At 40.1% G+C, this 18566-nt stretch overlaps 2 protein-coding genes across 6 annotated transcripts in view; one reads left to right on the top strand and one right to left on the bottom strand.

The window, feature by feature from the left end:
• Nucleotides 1-18566, top strand: part of e2f1 (E2F transcription factor 1) — a 67069-nt gene that overhangs the window by 1386 nt on the left and 47117 nt on the right. The window contains exons 1-7 of one of the 5 annotated variants that reach the window (XM_080445297.1): nucleotides 20-1086; nucleotides 1251-1353; nucleotides 2201-2420; nucleotides 4684-4836; nucleotides 6963-7077; nucleotides 8137-8410; nucleotides 9585-14449. In XM_080445297.1, coding sequence (XP_080301423.1) covers nucleotides 1030-1086; nucleotides 1251-1353; nucleotides 2201-2420; nucleotides 4684-4836; nucleotides 6963-7077; nucleotides 8137-8410; nucleotides 9585-9826 — 1164 coding nt within the window. In that variant the 5' untranslated portion in view covers nucleotides 20-1029 and the 3' untranslated portion in view covers nucleotides 9827-14449. Of the gene's footprint in view, nucleotides 1-19; nucleotides 1087-1250; nucleotides 1354-2200; nucleotides 2421-4683; nucleotides 4837-6962; nucleotides 7078-8136; nucleotides 8411-9584; nucleotides 14450-18566 lie in introns of those variants that run through there. The other 4 variants (XR_013934215.1, XM_080445296.1, XM_080445295.1 and 1 more) reach the window with 4 other exon arrangements.
• LOC308096544 (intelectin-1-like) lies at nucleotides 15608-17783 on the bottom strand (the record flags this gene model as incomplete). Its single annotated transcript, XM_080443961.1, has 5 exons — nucleotides 17542-17783; nucleotides 16907-17065; nucleotides 16536-16656; nucleotides 15917-16020; nucleotides 15608-15760 (listed from the first exon to the last, which is right to left on the bottom strand). The coding sequence occupies exons 1-5, from the start codon at nucleotides 17731-17733 to the stop codon at nucleotides 15608-15610; spliced, it is 729 nt and encodes a 242-aa protein (XP_080300087.1). The 5' UTR covers nucleotides 17734-17783.

Raw genomic sequence — 18566 nt, 5'->3', positions numbered from 1 at the left:
GAGGCGGGGAGGATCTGGGGTGGAGGGGAAGTTTAGTATTTGTATGATCCGGCAGGGAGGGACTGTAAGGAACCAAACAACAATCATCTAAGAAGTTATTTCTTGCACAGTTACACTGACATTTCTAAACTGAAACTATCGTCAGTGTGTATCTGTATTTAGAGCCCTACCAATGCCAGATGATATGGAGAGTCCCAGACCACCGATTACCAGTTTTTTGACTCAATTTGGAAAAACTTACATTTGATTAAAGTTTCTTTTTGAGAACATTAAACTTGGATCCAAAATAAATAACTTTTTGATAGATAAAAATTGAACGGGGTTACATCAGTTATCTATGATGTCAGTCTACTTTATGACCACTCAAAATTGATGAGAGCCCTGTTGATGTCTGTAGTAAAAATGTAAGTTAAATAGTTCAAAAAGTATAAAACATTTGTGGCGGTACTACTGTAGCCTGCTCTGGCAATGTGCATACCAAGTTTAACACTGATCAGGGTAGCGATTTGCGAAATTATCTATAAAAAAAAAAACGTAAATAGCCAACCTACAAGATCGCAATGTGGCGCATTGTGGAACTTGTAGATCTGCAAGTTTTGAAAATGTGGGACACATCGGCTGCATAAATGCAGATGACGTCAAAGAGGTCAAATAAAGGCAGGTATATTTGGTCGGGCTCTAATCTGTACAATAAGAGAAGAGCAGCATTTATTCTTCTGCCTACACATACGTCATGTCTTAGTATGAGTGAATAGGGGAAGGGAATCAACGTCACATGATTCCCTTGTTTGACCCGGCAAAAACTGTTGTGTCTCAAAGAATATGATTATTGGCAGAATCGCGGAAAGTTTAGAATATTTGGTGGTCCTGTTTTCATTTTTCACAAGATCGGTGGTTGTTGCAATTACCTGCGCTGCAACTTCACCATATGTTGTGCTATGACGAAATAAAGCCATGAAACGTTACAATGTGTACGTTCCGTAATGCAATTACAATGGTGAAAGCTGTGTTGTTTCACCCGGTGAAGGAATGGCGGATTCGGCCACGCCCCGAGATACCCGTATGTGTGTCTCAAAGAATACAAATGTAAGGTATTGATTCTAAACCACCTCACTGCTTTTTATTTTTCCCCCTTTTTTTTCTTAATTTTTCACTTCTCTGTGTTGTTCTTGCGTTCTCTCCCCTTTTTAATTTGGATTCGACTCAAATGACCTTTTGACAGCTGACAGTTTGCTTTCTTCCACTTCTAGGTAAAGAGGAAGTTGGATTTGGACAGCGACCACCAGTACGTCAGCACTGCCCGACCTTCTTCCCTTGGCCGGGTACCGCCCTCTACACCTGCCCCGCCCAGAGGTACACGACAACCACACTGTTCTTCAGTACAAGAGGCGGTTTCGTTTTTTCTAGAGCCCGAAAGATATATTGGTTTAGCCGATATATCAACTCAACTCTGCTTTATCGTCACATCATAGGATTATACATCCCCCCCAATAATCGTGAAATTCTTTGTCAAACAAGGTCCATCATTGCACTTTCAAGAAAGGTGGAAAGAGATCGGCCATTATTCGCCTTTTTTTAAATCAGTATTTGAAAATAGCCGATACAAGCTCACAGTGAGTCCCAACACTCGCAGTGCGTTGTGAACTTGTAGATCAGCTATTTTTGAAGTGCAAGCCCATTGTACGACAAAGTATAAATTGGGTTTAAGTGGTTAATGCAGTATTAAATGACAATTTAAAAAGAACTTTGACGTGGAACAGTTATCCTGGTCAAGAGACAAGCAGTTATTCTAACTCAACACTGGAGGAAAAAATAAATGTAGCTACAGTACTTACAATGACACCTCTCAGAAACTATAAACATGCTGTAATACTACACATTGTACAGATCACTCATTTCAACAGAAAATACAGTATAGCACCTTATTGGTAAACAACAGTACTCCACACAGTATGAATCCTATACTCTGTAGTACGTCGGTGTCACTTGCCAAACATAGCTGTTCTAAAAGCTAACCACATCCTTGTTGATGTTGATGGTTATTTTGGCAAGCAACACCCTTATGCGATGGAGTATATAAATCAAGCGTAATCTCTCACAAACCTCAATAGAAAATACGCCTAATTGGTCAACTTGCTTTTCATATTGTGTGTTCTTGTTTATTAATGTTTTAATCCCTTCTCATCTTGTCTTCCCCCAGTCCCTCGACCTTCGACAGAGAAGTCGCGATATGACACGTCGCTCAACCTGACTACCAAGCGCTTCCTGGACCTGCTGTCCCAGTCCCCAGACGGCGTTGTGGATCTCAACTGGGCCTCGCAAGTCCTGGATGTCCAGAAAAGACGCATCTACGACATCACCAATGTCCTGGAGGGAATCCAGCTCATCTCCAAGAAGTCCAAGAACAACATCCAATGGCTGTGAGTAGAAGGCAAATCTTGGTATAGGTTTTGTCAATTAATATACACAAATAGCACAAATCCTTGCTTTCATGATATTGTGAACAAGATTTAACCACATGAATTGAACCCTAGCATTCTGATTCAGGGCATGTCATGATAGGCACACATTTGGCAAAAAATAGCAGATCTATTGTTAGATTGTGGATCAGATATTTTTGCCATTTGACTGACTTACAACAAAGTATGTAGGGTTTAAGTGGTTAAACACAGATTTGTGCTTACACACTGTTAGTGAATGAGGCCTATTGTGAACACCTCAGGGTGTGCAACTGATGTGTGACTGCTTTTTAAAAAAACATTTCACACTTTGTAAATTTAATTCTAAGAGTAAAAAGGTAGCCTCTCAAAGCTAGCCCACACAATTGCCTTCAGTCATTGTGGTCTGGAAAGGCTCAGTAGGTGCTTGCTTGGGTGGTTGACATCATCAATGGATGTAGGCTAAAATGACTCACTAGGTGGGTGAAAATGTGCCCCGCCCGTCTGTTATTTTTAGTTTATTCTAATAAGCTGCGAGCTTCTCTGTATAATGGGTGTGTAGAAACAGACTGATCTTACGATGCACCTGAGGATCTATACCTCCCATCACCTTAACTCTCTCAGTGCCACGCCCCGAGATATCCCGAGTTTTTCCCGAGTACCCTCAGTGCCAGCACGAGAAATCCCGAGTTTTTACTTTTGACTGTGGTCGCGCTATTCTGTTTATTTTTCATGATCACTTTCGCTTCCTGACTCCTTCAGACTCATTGGGTTCCGGTTTCATGACGCAGATTCCGTTTCCGGTTCTCATTTTTTTCCCGCGGTCATTTTCGGCCAGAATAGGGAAAGTCACGGTTTTTCACACGGTATAAAAAACAAACGGAGAGGTCCACGTCTACTCTCTTTGGTCTGGGTGACGATCAGTCATCGTAGTCGTGTATCACATCGTAATTTAGCCCGATCAACGATTGTCAAAAATGTCAACATCCGGTTATGACCGGATGTGACGTAAGCCTGTTTGGGAGGGGGCGAGTGAGCCAGCGAGATCATCAATGTGTCGATTTGTTGCTCTCTGCTGGTAGAACTGTATTATGGGTTTAAAAACCCAATCAGATCATTTATTTGAATGAAAAATTAAAAAATTAAAAAGAACGCAAATTGCTGGCACTGGGGGAGTACTTTATGAAAATACTCTTGGCACTGAGAGAGTTAATATTAATATCGAAATATGTCACTCAAAATAGCACGTGTCTTGTCTGATGTGAACGTCCGAATGTGGAACATCTTGATGTGTCTTTAATCTGTTCATGTAAAACGCTATTTGTTGCAGCTAATGTCTTAGGTACACCAGCACTGTTTTTAACATCAGAAATGATTAAAGATATTGCTGCTTGCTCCTTAAACAATTGACCGGCAAGTTGCAAGCGCACAGACACACGGAAGGTCAGCACCAGATTTCAGAATGGTGACACAGACATTATGATTGCGCTTAACAGGGATGGGACTCTAAAAACTGTGTTCCTGAGGTGTCATTTCACACACAGAGGGCTAACAAAAGTAGTAATGTCTAATTTATGCCCTGTCCTACGGCAAGTGTCAAAAAAAAAAGCTGAGGTACAAATTGGCAATGTGTCGCAACCGGGATTGGGCGATACTTTATGAATGAGAATATAGAACTTGTTATACCTGTTTATTTCCTTTTTTTCCCTTCCCGTTTTTTTTTAACTCTGCATTGAAATGATTAATTATGAATTATCACAAGGACCTTTCTCCAGATGATGTTTGTTATACCTGTTTAACCACTTAAACCCTGGTGTCCCTATTTTGGGCATGGGCGAAAAAATCTGCTTGAAATCTAACTAAAAAAGTACAAGTTGACAATGTGTCGCACTGTGAAGCGTTGTGAGCTTGTAGATTGGCTATTTTTGCATTATTTATCCATTCAATGAATAGGCCTCAAGTGGTGACAGTAAATGATATTATTAACCCATTGATACCTGGAACGCATCTGTGTCACTTTAGATTTCTTTAGGCTATTCAAAAATAGCAGATATACAAGCTCATAGCGCGGCACCGAGTGCCGCGCTATGAACTTGTAGATCTGCTATTTTTGAAAAATCGAGGAAAAAAAAATTGGGTTTTTTTTCCAATTTTTTTTTAGGATTTAGAAGACATTTCTAGAATCTTCTCAGGTCTCAATGGGTTAAATGATATAATTGACCTGTGGTCCTATGTTCCTCTGCAGGGGGAACCGTATGGACGGGGCGTCGGCTGCTCGCTATAAAGAACTGCAGAGAGAGGTGTGTGACCTGACGGACGCCGAGGACCAGCTGGACGAGCTCATCACTAAATGCAACGTCCAGCTGCGACTGCTCACTGAAGACTCCCAGAACAAGAAATATCCTTTGGGTTTTTCTAGGCTTATCTATGCCTTTTTTTTTTTTAGAGAGGGATGGTCTAAATCAGTGGTTCCCAACCTTTCCTGGATCAGGGCCCACTTGAAAATATTGAAAGAGTTCGTGGCCCGCCCAGTTCAGATGGGTGTGACAGTGCGGCTGCCGCGTTAACCCATTAAGACCTGGAACTGTGTCATTTTTAGATTTGAGCTAAAAAGCATTATTTTACACTTTGGGCTATTCAAAAATAGCAGATCTACAAGCTCATAGCGCGGCACCGAGTGCCGCGCTACGAGCTTGTAGATCTGCTATTTTTTTTTTATCGTGAAAATGTGTGCAAATCTTTGAATATATATATTTTTAAAGCGAACCGTTTTTAACTCAAATCTTTGCTTCTGGGGGTCCCTGGAACAAAATATTTTGATGGGGGTCCGCGGCCAAATACATATCATTTTGGGGGTCCTTGACATGAAAAAGTTTGAGCACCACTGATATAGAAACATCCATTTTTCACAATACTGTTGAGATTTAGGAGACATGTAGAATCGGCTTCAGGTCTCAATGGGTTAAGTGGTCAAATGGGTGGGCCACGCGCATTCTCAGAGCATGTTAATTTATTTGTTTTCCTTACAGGTACAGTAGACTGACGGGTCGTCGGGATCGGGAGTCAAACCGGCGACACGCTGTCAGGCGGCATTAGCAACCCTGGGGCCCAGACGGCTACGCCAGCCGTCCGGGCCAGAGCATGTTTATTTTAATGATAAATCAACCTGGTGATTACAATGCAAAAGCAAACCATGAAGGCAGGTCTGACTTTTTCACGTATTTCTCAATTGTTACTGACAAAAATGGAAACGAAACTGGAGAATGTAATTTTTAAACGTTGTTATTGACGGGTATATGCATCCATTTGTTAATAACATAATGTCTATCTGTAAGCCCAGCCCACGTTGTCGCTGCCTGTTGTGCTGTAATAGCTCTCTCTCTCTCTCTCTAAAACAAAATATGTCAAAAAGCAAAGGAAAACGGTAAATGGCCACACATCATTTCACCCTCCCGTTTCTATTTGGATCTTCCCCCTCGCCATTTGTGATTGGCCAGCTGTATGTTAATGAAGAGTGTGGTCATTTCGTGATAGGCCAGCTGTATGTTAATAAAGTATGGTCATTTGTGATTGGCCCAGCTGTATGTTAATGAAGAATGTGGTCATTCAGAGAGTTGTTCTTGAAGTAGTTTGGGCGCAGTGACACCCAACTGTCACCAGGGGGAGTTCTAACACAGCGCTGCTTGAGAGACTGAATTCTAGTGCAAGAGCATCATACTTGTCAAACACAAAGGAGAGCAGACAGTCTGCATTTGTTTTAAGAAAATGTTTGACTGGCCCCACTTAACATCTCCGAATTACTGCATCCACTTCAAAATGTGAGATCTCTCAGGTCTTCTGGCAAGGGTCTTCTTGTTGTTTCTAAGACCACACTCAAAACTAAGGATAACCGAGCCTTTGCAGTAGCTGCTCCCAGTCTATGGAACGTTCTTCCTTTAGTTATAAAAATGTTGACTGTCTTAAGCAGTGATGGAAGAAGTACTACATTTTTTACTTAGGTAAAAGTATCAATACCCTATTGTAGAAAGTCTGTTACAAGTACAATTTTGGTATTCAAGACTTACTTGAGTAAGTACAAAGGTATTGGCATCAAAATGTACTTAAAGTACTGAAAGAAAAAGTACTCATTATGCAGAAGGTCCCATTTCACAAGTTTTCAAATGTATAACAATCCTTTGAAAATAGCAGATCTACAAGCTCACAACATGTCGCTTTGCGATATGTTGTGCGCTTGTAGATCAACTATTTTCAAATTGCCAAAGTATGTTTATAGGTCTGAAGTGGTTTTTGTAGTACGTTTTCAAATAAGAGTTAAAAAGTACAATATTTGCCTTTTGAGATGTAGTGGAGTAGAGGTAAAAGTATTGGACATAAAAGGTTTCCACCCGACAGCGACGGTATGGTAAAATGGTATATCTGACTTAAATGATCCTGTGAGCCGTCTGTTAGTGAGTGTTTTGTAATGCTGGGAGCATTCTAACATGGCTGATGATTATGTTTGTCCTTAACCTGTGGTGTCGTCACGCTGGGCTACGTGCGCTGCCAGGACTTGAGGAAATCCTTCGACTCTCCAGACCAGCTAGTCATGGTGATCAGAGCTCCACCAGAGACCCAGATGCAGGTCTCTGAACCCAGCGAGGTACATGTAGTCGCAGTTATTTTCAGATAATCGCAATTAATTTGTATAATCGTTTCCATGTTGAAAAAGGTTTATACATTTTCAAAAATAGTGGAAATGGAGCTACAAGCGTGCGTTGAGCTTGTACATCGGCTATTTCCATTATTTCTATAAACAAATGTTTAGTATAGAATCATTAAATATGGCCTATTTTGGCTATAGTACATTATTTATTTTGATTATTGGTACCATTGTCAGTAATTTCTTGTATATGCTATTTAAGTTATTTGTCATATCGACCCTGTGCAACTTTTGTTTATAAAGCCAAAGAAATGTCTTTTTTTGTTCCATATGTTCAATGTCAACACAATTAATTTGTTAATCCCAATTAAGTAAAAGTTCATGATCGTGACAGCACTACATATCACTTCAAATGGTACATATAAGGTACATTGTATGAAAACGTCTGTTGACATATTCACAACTTTTTTAGGGAAGGAACATATTTCACCAGAATAATATCTTTGTTAATTCCTCTCTCTAACCCATGTTATTCAGAAGTATGATTGTAGTGAATAAAGACATCAAACTGGGAGGTATATTGTTTAATTGTGTATTTGAAGATGTCGTGTGACGATATCGAAAAGCATCGTTGATGCTTGCTTGGTGCATCATTATTGTGATAACACTTGTAACTCATACTGCCAACTCTTATTTTAATTAGTGCAGACAAATGTGCTTTTTGTGTTGTAATGTTTTGCAGTCCTTGTAAACCTTTCGGAGTGGATGCAAACTGCAGAGGAAGGGATTTATTATTAAGAAGTCCATGGGGATAATGAGATGTAACAAAATAACTAGATGGATCGAAAGATTTGCCTGATGTCTGTTTGATAGTCATCAGAGAACATGTAAACATTAAACATGGAAAGTATAGGATTGTCCCGAGTGTGTACGTGGGTTAGGCTTAGGAACCCTGCACCAAGAATAAGTTATACAGTCACAAGTTATTTGTGCAAGCACATTGTCAACTAAAGTCCATTGACATTTCCTAATTTGTACATGTGCCTGTGTGTGTTTAAGGGTTACCAGATATCGTTGAAGAGTTCCCGTGGTGCCATCGATGTCTTCCTCTGTCCAGAGGACTGCTCTGATGTTTGCAGTCCTGTGGTTGGAACCAGTCCCTCCAAACCCAATACTGACCCCACGCTGGTCCCTCCATCCACTGACCAAGTAAATTCCAGAACCCCTACAGCCGCCCAGGAAGTGGGGTCATCATCACCGGCATCGACGACGTCGACAGCAACAGCGGCCTCCCAGCCGGACTCGTCTTCTCTTGTCTTAGGTGGTGAGACAGGTACTTTTATATTTCTTTACTACCCATTCATTATAGAATCAATTGTATTGTTTGTTTTTCGCCTCAGTACCTCTCATCTCTTACATGGTTACACCCCTTCAAGGGTATTGAGAGATCCGCCGATCAGCTGAAACTTGTCGTTCCAAAGACATGTCTGAAAACCAGAGGTGGCTGCGCCTTTTCAGCAGTGGCCCCTAAATTATGAAACAAGCTACCTCTCCATATCAAATTGGCCCCCCACTTTTAAATCCCACCTTAAGTTTCATTTTTATACCTTGGCTTTCAATCCAGCTTGAGTTGTGGTTTCTGCGTCGATGTTGTTGATAACTGTTTCTGCGTTTTATTACTTTCTTTTATTATGTTTTCATTTACTTTGGTTGTTTTATGTCATTTTCTTTTCTTCTTTTCTAGATTTTTCTTTTTTTTGGCCTTTATGCCTTTATTGATAGGACAGTAGGCTGACAGGAAATGGGGAGAGAGATGGGGAGTGACATGCAGCAAAGGCCGTCGGGATCGGGAGTCGAACCCGCGACACGCTGTCAGGCTGGGTTACCAGCTTAGGTGCCCAGACGGTTACGCCAACCGTCCGGGCCGTCATTTTCTTTTCTTGTGCAACACTTAACTCGTAACCTTGCGTTTGTAAAATGCTATATAAATAAAATGGATTGGATTGGTTTTACTTGATGGGATTCACACTGGCACGTTTAGTTTTAAATGTAAGCTAGAGCCTAGAGCCGATGCCAGATTTCTGGTTGCAATGCAAATCCAGATTCCTAGAGACCAAACCACCGTGTTTTGACCAATATTTTGTCAAAATGTATGATAACATTCATTTGAACTTTTAAGCAAACGAACACAAATCACTTTTTGATAAACACAAAAATAAACACAAACTCAACTTCAAACCAACTGCCGACATTATAGGGGTGCCAGTTCAGAAGTCGGGATACATGAGCTGCATAATTGCCGATACCGATGTTGTCAAATAATGGCCCGAGTATGTATCGGTTCGGGCTTTAATGTAAACCTAGCCAATGCTATGTTACCAAATCTCAAGTTGAGTATTGCCAGTGGTGGCTGAAACCCTTTAAGTCATGATGAAGGACTCTAATTCTAAAAAGATAAACCTTTCTCTCTCGCTTTTCTTTCTCACACACCTCTCTGTCCTCAACAGAATCATTTCTGGGAGGTGACCCTTTCTCTAACCTTGGAGAGATGCCGGACTTTAACCTGTCGCCCCTCTCCTCCTCTGACTTCCTTAACGGAGAGGGTCTCCCACTCCCGTTCGATGGCTTCATTAACCTGTCCCCGCCACACAGCCACGACTATCACTTTGGACTGGAGGAACACGAGGGCATCAGCGAACTGTTTGACTGCGACTTTGGTGACCTAACACAGGTTCTGGAGGAGACTTAGGCCAAGAGAAGGAGGGTGGATTCCTCCAACTAGTGTTAAAAAAAAAACACATTTTCCCAGCTGGTCTCAAGGGAAGGTGGGAAATGGGGGTAGTTTGGACCTGACATGAGGAGAACCATGTTGGGTTTCAAACTCCTTGGTGTGGAAGGATGCTTTGAGATGTTCCCTCAGCCCACCTTGAGAAAGAGTGCAGCGGGACTTTCGCTGCTCCACGACTGCAAGAACAACCCATGTCCCGCAAGAGTCTCAAACCCCCAAAATTGTACAGCACAGATCTAGCACTTATCATTGCCCATTTTTAAATTTTAGCAAAAGAGTTTAGCTTTAGTATAGCTATTTAATTTATTTATATGAATAATGTTTTTATATTTTGTACTGAGGGAGATTTTGTGCGTGTGCTTTGTGGCGTTTGTGGCGGGTAATGACTTTTACGGATTAAAGTCCAGACTAGAGTGTTAATTTAACTCTTGAGTGTACAAATGGAGCCAAATGGACTTGTAAGTGTCCATTTAATCCTGAGTTAAATTAACACTCTACATGAACATTCTACAGTGTAGAGCTGGTTTCGTAAACACGTCAATGTAAGACATCAACTCTTAAAGCTGGTTTCATACATAAGACCAGTGACAAGGTCTTCTACAGGAACTATGCCTGATTCATGTTGATGCAACCATCTATGAATCCTCACGTTTCTTGGCCTGGCTTTCCCAAATGCATTTTAGAGTTGTATTAGGGGTGTGATCGGATACACAACAGTGTAACAGTTGACAAGACGGGTTCTAATGGCGTGGATCTCTTGACTTCATGTGGCAAGCCTGTGACACATCTGACGTATGTATGACTCCAAATTTGGCCGATTCCGCCCGATCTGCGCCCCCCATCAATTATAACATTGAAGTTAAATGTTTCAAAGAGTGGTGGTTTGGTGGAGACGAATGGATTGATTGATTACTCTATTAGACAGAAATGTAAACCGCACGTGGTACAGTAAGACGGTAAAGCTAAAAGGATAACAACGTCCTGGGGACTTGTTTTCATTGTGGTCCTACAGTATATATTCAATTAATCAACATAGCATACAAAATATCCAAAGCGATATATATTTTTGGGAGGGAGAGGATGACAAGTTGGTGCTTTGCAGCATGGAGAGTTTTGATCTCTGACCAATCAATGGAAGACTCTTGCATGTCTGCCCTCCACTGTATGCAAGCATGGTCTGGTTGTATCAGATTCTAGTCTGTTATTTGGATAGAGGAGAATTCTCTGATAAAACATGTAAAAAGGTGTTCTGCACAATTTTGGTCCAGCAGTTTGGGAGATTAACGGACAAACACACACACCCTCTTCTAGACCCCTCCTACATTGACACAGCGTAAAAACAAAGTGAAATCCTATAGGTCCCAGTGCTGGTGTATGAACCAGTAGCAGTCTACGATCTATTCACATAGAACTCACAACAGAGAAAATCGACTTTTCCACTAACTTTATTTGCACTGAAGTGGCTGACCGCGCGTAAAGTTGCGATGCGTTGTCAGCTTGCAGATCACAATTTTTTTTCTTTCTTTTTTTTTCTTCTTTAAAGCCATTTCACATTAGAAGGGCTGTAGCCAGAGGCTAGGACTGTTTTATGGTCCTTGACATGGAAACGTTTGGAATCCTCCAACCTATAAAACACTTAGAAATAAACCTAGACCCGACTGGGCTAGCAACCAGGCAGTAATTGTCAAGCGTCACTGTGTTTTCAGTTAAGTGGCTGGTTGGTTGAGCTACATCACAGCTACAGTATGTGACGTCACCTCACATGGGCACGTGATTTGACAACTTGGCTAATGAACACAAGTTGGGCCTAAGATGCATTTGGGAAAGAGAACCCTGACTTGTTTGAGGTCTCTTCAAATAACCTCAAGGTTAAGCTCAGGTCACCAGACACCCAATAAATAATGTTGACAAAGCTAAGAAAGTATTGAAGTACAGGTGTAGACTTTATGTTTACTAACGGTGTGACATTAAATCAAAGTGTCCAGGTTTCCCTGTAGTGTGTCTAGTGAAGCAGGGAATACTACACATCTGGGATTGTTCTGCAGGTGAAACTAATGGTGAAGAACTCTTAGTTGGGCATTTAGCCATAGTCTCAGGGGAGTCGGAGTACAGTCCTCAATCATTGATTTTGATGCAAACAAACTTTCACAAGTGAAATTGTGAAGGTATGTAGATACATTATGAATGTACTAGCTCAGAAAACAACCACACTGGGTTTCTTGACCACATGAACCCTATAGCGTCCCTGTTCTGGGCATGTTCATAGGCGAACATTCAGCAAAAATAACAGATGGGCTATTTGGCGTACTAAGTACAGTAGAGTTTGTGTGGGTAAGGGTTTCAGGCAGGGAAGTCGATAACAAAATGTAATGAGATGGTCAGGCTCTAGAAACTATATTAATACTCTTTTACATGTGTGGACCCAGGTGAAAACCCCCTGCCCTAGTTTGTATGTCTGTTTGTATTCCTATCCATAGTTTTGAGGAATGTGGCTGAGGAATCCATGACGGCACAACAACCCTGTCATTGCTAACCTTAGTATTTGACTGTATTGTGTTGGTTCAGTAGGAGCACAACAGCATTTCTTGTTTGTATTCAGGGCAGAGAGGACTTCAGTGAATGCTACATGAGCTTGTAGATTGGATATTTTCTTACGACAAAGTATAAATGAGGCTTAACAGGGAAAGAGTCAGATCCATGTCCCTTGATGTGGACATTAATGTTAATTTCTTAATGCCTTAAATAACCTTAAATCAATGATCATGACTAGTTTGAGTGTCTAAAATATCTTACATTATTCCACCTGCCAGTTACAATAAATCATGTTTTTACATTTACAGTTCATGTTTAAGTTCCATGTTAGAACATCAACTTGTTTGTGGTTGTTTTCTCTTAAGAAAACAATGCTCGCTTCTAGTTTTACATCTTAACCAATAACATGTAGTTTTGCATCATGTATTAATTATACAATGTATACGTCATCAGTTTACTGTCATGTCAACTTCAAGTAGTTTGAAACGTCTCCATCTGAATTCTCTCATTGTTAAATTCAAGCTTTTTGTTTTATTCCCAGGGTTGCTGGTGTGTGTGAAAGATAATGTTGTATTGTTAAACTTAATATTTATTTAATAGGGTGTTGGGAATTTCACACCAAGGAATATAAATATGGACCCTCGTACAGTAGATCCCACCAGATAAGGGAGGAATAAAGAAGTAATGGAAGGGTTAAGGGTGTAAAGTTTTATTGGTTTTTGTTTTGTTTTTTCATGATTTGTTCTGCATTTACTGTAGGTATTCATATTGTTTTAATTGCGTAAAATGTATCAGTTATCATGTATGTGCAGTCTTTGAAATGAAAATCTTTGCCATGACTCTTATTTCTTGGTGAAATTGTTATTGAAAAATATCAAAATAATTTGTTAGCAAATCTTATATAAAAAAAACTTGCCTTGTGCCTATTTCATACATACTGAAAATAGATTTTCATCTAAGAATCAAGTATTTCCATTATCCTTGAAGCCCTGAAGATTTATACTTTATCAAGTATAAATCTTCAGGTGTGCTAAAAATAGATCAAGCGGTGAGACTGTTGATTTGCTATTTTTGGCACGCAACAGAGTATAAATTAAGCGGAGTACATCTGGCTATTCCAGTCTCTTCTATGACTTGCTTGACCTGAAAGTTTGTATAAAGTCCTTTCTCAGAACACCCACTTCAAATTCAGCCCTAGAATTATGTTTTTTCTTAAAATGGTGGCTTTCTGGAGAGGTTTTAATAGGCACATGGGTTTATTTTTAAATATATACATATGTGTAACCCGTTGAAAATGTTCACGTAATATTTGTACTGTTTATTTTGACCTCTGGTTTAATTTACTTTTCAATGGCAGCTCAGCAAATCGACGTTGTTTGCTTTGCTTCACGTGAGATGTTTATTTTGATATTTCCTTGAAAACGATCAGCCTTTTATTCCATGCAGGACAAATGCAGTGCCTTATCGAGGTGGGGGGAAGGGGTCTCTTTGGATCTCGGTGGGGTTGTTTCCATTGTGTTTGTTAACAAGCTTCACAGTGATGTTGACCCAAGGTTGGATTCATAAGTATAATACGTTCCCATGTAGTGTGTGCTATTTAACCATTTGACCACACAAAAAAATACGTTCTAATTTCCTTAGAAAATAGCTGATCTTCAAGCTCACAAACATGTAGGTCTGCTATGTTAAAACTTGTATTTAATTTTATTTAAAACGACATGCCCAAAATTGCAAAACCAGAATTAAAGTTAAGTATAAGGTTCTTACTCACCAAAGGCATGTACGTTTTCTTTTGTGATTAATTCACCCGAATTGTTGTTTGAGTAATGAATGCATTCACACAGAACGTGAATATTACGCAGCGACGAAGCAATGTAATTCTTATTGGGAACAAGATAGATTTTTCAACACGAATAAAAGGCATCAATCTGTATGAATGAGGCATACATTTTATGAAGAGTTTTGATGCTACTTGCCCCACGATTTATTCGTCATGCCCTGGTGTGTAAGACCTTTAGCTGCATGGATTCAAGTCTTATGCTTAATTTATACTCCATCGTACAACGATGTTACACACTGAAAATAGACGATCTACAAGAATGTGTGGATAAGCTATTTTCTTTTCATACAGTGAAGTATCAGTCAGGCTTTAGAATCATACTGTAGTTATGTGCCCTTTTTCATACATGGGTGAATAAAAGCGATGTGAAATGGAAAATCAAATACATCTCATTGAATAATTGTAATTCATTAATTAAGCAGTGAATGATGCCAACCCTAAAGACAACATCAAGTACTTAAAGGATGACTTCACCCATTTTCAACCTATCCTTCATATAATTGGTCCTCAGACTCCTCACTCATGCTGCCTGATGATAATATGGTAAAGAAAAAAATCTACTCGGTTTGTGTCTCAAAGGAGGGCTGTGGACAGTTCAAAAACCTGCCTACCAGTGACATCATCGTTAGTCATTTCATTGTTTTAATTTTTTTATTAATGCGAGAACAATGGCTTCCATTATTGCTAACTTTCCAGGAATAGAAAGCCTGCAGTTTCTATTAGCTTGGATTGCCCATCGATGATGTCACTGGTAGGCGGGTTTCTGAAGTGTTCACAGCCCTCCTCTGAGACACAGACCGAGTAGACAAAAATTGTACCATTTTATCATGAGCATTAGTGAGGACCAATTATATGAAGATGGGTTGAAAATGGGTGAAGTCGTCCTTTAACATTCATTTTCAAAGGCTTTTCTTCTCCGCCACCATTTAACCACTTAAACCTCATATGGTTGCCCAGAGTTTTCTGTTTTCTGTTATTGTGGGGGGGGATAGCAGATCGACAAGCTCACAACGCGTTGTGTTGCATTATAACAATAATGGACATACTCCATTCTGGGATTAAATACAAATTAGACTTTTACTTCAAATGCAGGAATAGAATTTATTAAAGTTAATTTGCGATACAGCATTTAGCAATTAAAAAAAGATCGTAAATAATATAGAAGATATTATGAATTCAATATGATTACAATAATCAAAAGAAATGAAATCAAATTGAAAAATCAATGTCATAATTCATTCTACTTCATTTTTTTTAGAGAGAGAGAACACAGTAATCAGTCGCAGAAAGCAAAGAGACCAGTAACCAGCTAGTAACATATCTTGTGAATAGTTTAAAGCCAAAGGTCAGTGGTTGGAGGACCAGGAACCTCAGCGATAGAAGATCAGCACGGCGGCCTCTGTCATTTGCTTGGATGCACTCCAACCACTGTTGGTCCCATAGCCATCCCAGTCGAAGCCACTGAAGTCACCGCACTGTCTAGGAGCCTCTTGAGGGAAGTATCCTCCTCCACCGATGCAAAACTATAAACATGTAGAAATGCATACACACACACACACACACACACACACACACACCTCTGAGTTCAGTTAAAGAAGAGGAATAAATGGATGGTACAAAAACAAGAGGGTGCCTGAGCACCTCCTGTCCCGCCTCCCTTAGCTAGAGAGTATACTCACATGTTCAATATTGCAGCCAATAGGCTTGGATCCAGAGCACAAGGCCAAGGCAGCACGTTCCCAATTGATACCTCTGAAGGAGATGTAGCCTGGTGTGAACTCACCTGAAGGAGAACACAATAAATACATAAAACTGTGTATTAATATTATAGTATAGTATTATACATATATTGCATAGAATATTATATTACACACATGATGTGTTTGTATTATTATTAGTAGTAGTAGTAGTAGTAGTAGTAGTAGTAGTAGTAGTAGTAGAAGATTGTTCTTGATTCTGATATGTGAGATATAACCAGGTGGTACACTTGAATAACTTGATATAACAGCACTGATTCTATAGGTAGCTAATTTGGGATTATTGGCCAGTCATTTTTTCATCATTTGTGGCTACTACTTGTATCTCCCTCTCTGTCTCTTTCTCTGTCTCTCCTTATTGGATGTTTCTATATGTGGATCTTTGTCTGATAAAGATTTAAATAGGAGCGAAATGTTGTTCTAATTATAATGAAAGTGAAAAGTTTGTAGTGTGCACCAATTTGCAGGCTCTTGTCTTTTCTCAGCCATGTCAGCAGTCAATCACACACCATACTGCGTCCTAACATACTATAAAACTTACCTCTTGAACCGGGCCCATAGAAGTTTCTTACGGTGTCACCATTCCCAAAGTCGTATGTAATAGGGATGGATGGTCCATTGTCAGTTTTGCAATTCCCTGCAGCATATTTTACTGGGTACTTCTTAAGAATGGGAAGAAAAGGGGGTAGAATAAGAATCAGATAAATACAGTAGTCATACACTGTTTTAGCATAATTAGTTATGATGTATAACATAAATACTGACCTTGCCAACAAAGGATAACATTTCTTCTCTTAATCATACAATCAATAGTTATAAAAAAAGGGTGAGATGTCATTCTGATAGGAGCACTTCAGCTACATTAGGCCTACATGCTGATGTAGTTACAACGTGACATTCAGTTGATCTTACTTGGTAAAGGTTGAAGAGGTTCCCACCATACCCTTTCAAGAACTGATTGGTGGTGTGGTATCGTAGGATAGCGGCGGTCCTCCAGTTGCTCACTGGAGTGATGTTGGGAACGTGCCACACTGCTACATCCCCTGCCTCGATTTCATAGTAGCCAGGATTCTGTCAAAGAAATATAATTGGGTTAACAAATACATGAAATGAATGAATTATTATAGGCTATTGTAGAACACAGAAGATACTGTAACATCTCAATTCAATATAGTTGCTACAACGGTTAGAACGGCCGCTAACAAACCTACGCCCACTACTTTGGAAACAAATCATTATCACAATCCTAATATGAAGGACCGCCCTAAGGATATTGAATAGGTTCTTTTTTTATTTTACTTTAATTGTTTTCATTCACCCAGTTTTAGCAAAGAAAGCTGTTTGAATGCCACCGGCCAGTCTCTAGTTGAGCGAAACAAGACTGGCTTGCATATAGGCCTATGTGTGTGTCTTCATGAGTAAGATGGGACCTTGGGGGTTATACAGAAGTCAAATTAAAGCAATGCTCCCATTCTCTTCTTTCAACTGCACATCTGGCGTTAATACTGAGATCATTGAGTGATCAGTCAAAAAGAGACCTACTCTACCTTGAAATCATCAGAGGTAGCCCCCTCTGCTGTTCCGAATGCGTTTCTGTTGGCCCAGTTGCCATCACCGCCTGGCAGGTTGGCATTGCTGCCCTGCTGTGAGGTCCAGCGGTCACCCACTGTACATTTACCATTCATGTTGTTCTCATGAACACTCGCTACCAACGTCCAGCCACCACCTGCAGTTGTCATGTCACAGAAAGTCTGATATTCCCCACCATCAGCAGTAGTAAGGCGGTAAATGCCATGTGAAGGGTTAGAAGAGGAACAAACATGAGGCAAATAAAAGTCAACACAAAGTGGAAAAAAACACCAAATAGAAAGGCAGCAGTGAAGCTGCTGTGTCCTGAATGAATGAATCACCTTCAGTCCCTCCTTCAGTTGTTTACAGCTTCGGGCCCCAGGGATCACTCCTGAACAGGGAAAATCAAATCAAATCAGTATGGAGCTAGGGGGGGCGACTTGAGTGATGGACCGAATGGCTAAATTCGGTCCATCACTCAAGTCGCCCCCCCTAGCTCCGTACAGAAAGTCGTCTGTGTGCAGCTCGTGAAAAAGTGGAGATATTTGACTAAACACACGTTTTCTGGCAGAACTTTCACATGGATATGAAACTAGAGGACAAAATGTGACTCCAAGTCTTAGGAATTAATTATTGGGTGAGTACAGACGGAGTTTAGAGCACTTTTATGGCCGCGCAGATCGTCACTACACAGTGGGTCGACGAGAGCGATCTATGACTGTGTATTTGGAATACTTGAAATGTATGTAAGATCACAGACATTCTAGGGCTAGACTACAGCATGCAGTGCTTGCTGATCTTCTTATATTGTAACAATCGGCCTTTACCTTGAAAGGAGGATAACTATTAACTAAAAGGAAAAACAACGGGATCGGCAGGTTTTGAACTTAAATTACTTTATAGAAATAAGCCACAAATGAAACAATCGTCAAAACAAATGGTAAATATATAATACACTTCGGCTTTAAATCAACTTCTGTCCCTAACTCTTTCCCTAATAAAC

This window comes from Gymnoscopelus braueri (assembly GCF_963280865.1).
Source record: "Gymnoscopelus braueri genome assembly, chromosome: 12".
In the NCBI taxonomy this organism is placed as follows: Eukaryota; Metazoa; Chordata; class Actinopteri; order Myctophiformes; family Myctophidae; genus Gymnoscopelus; species Gymnoscopelus braueri.
The sequence above is the reverse complement of the archived record's forward strand: the minus strand, read 5'-3'. Positions and strand labels throughout refer to the sequence as shown.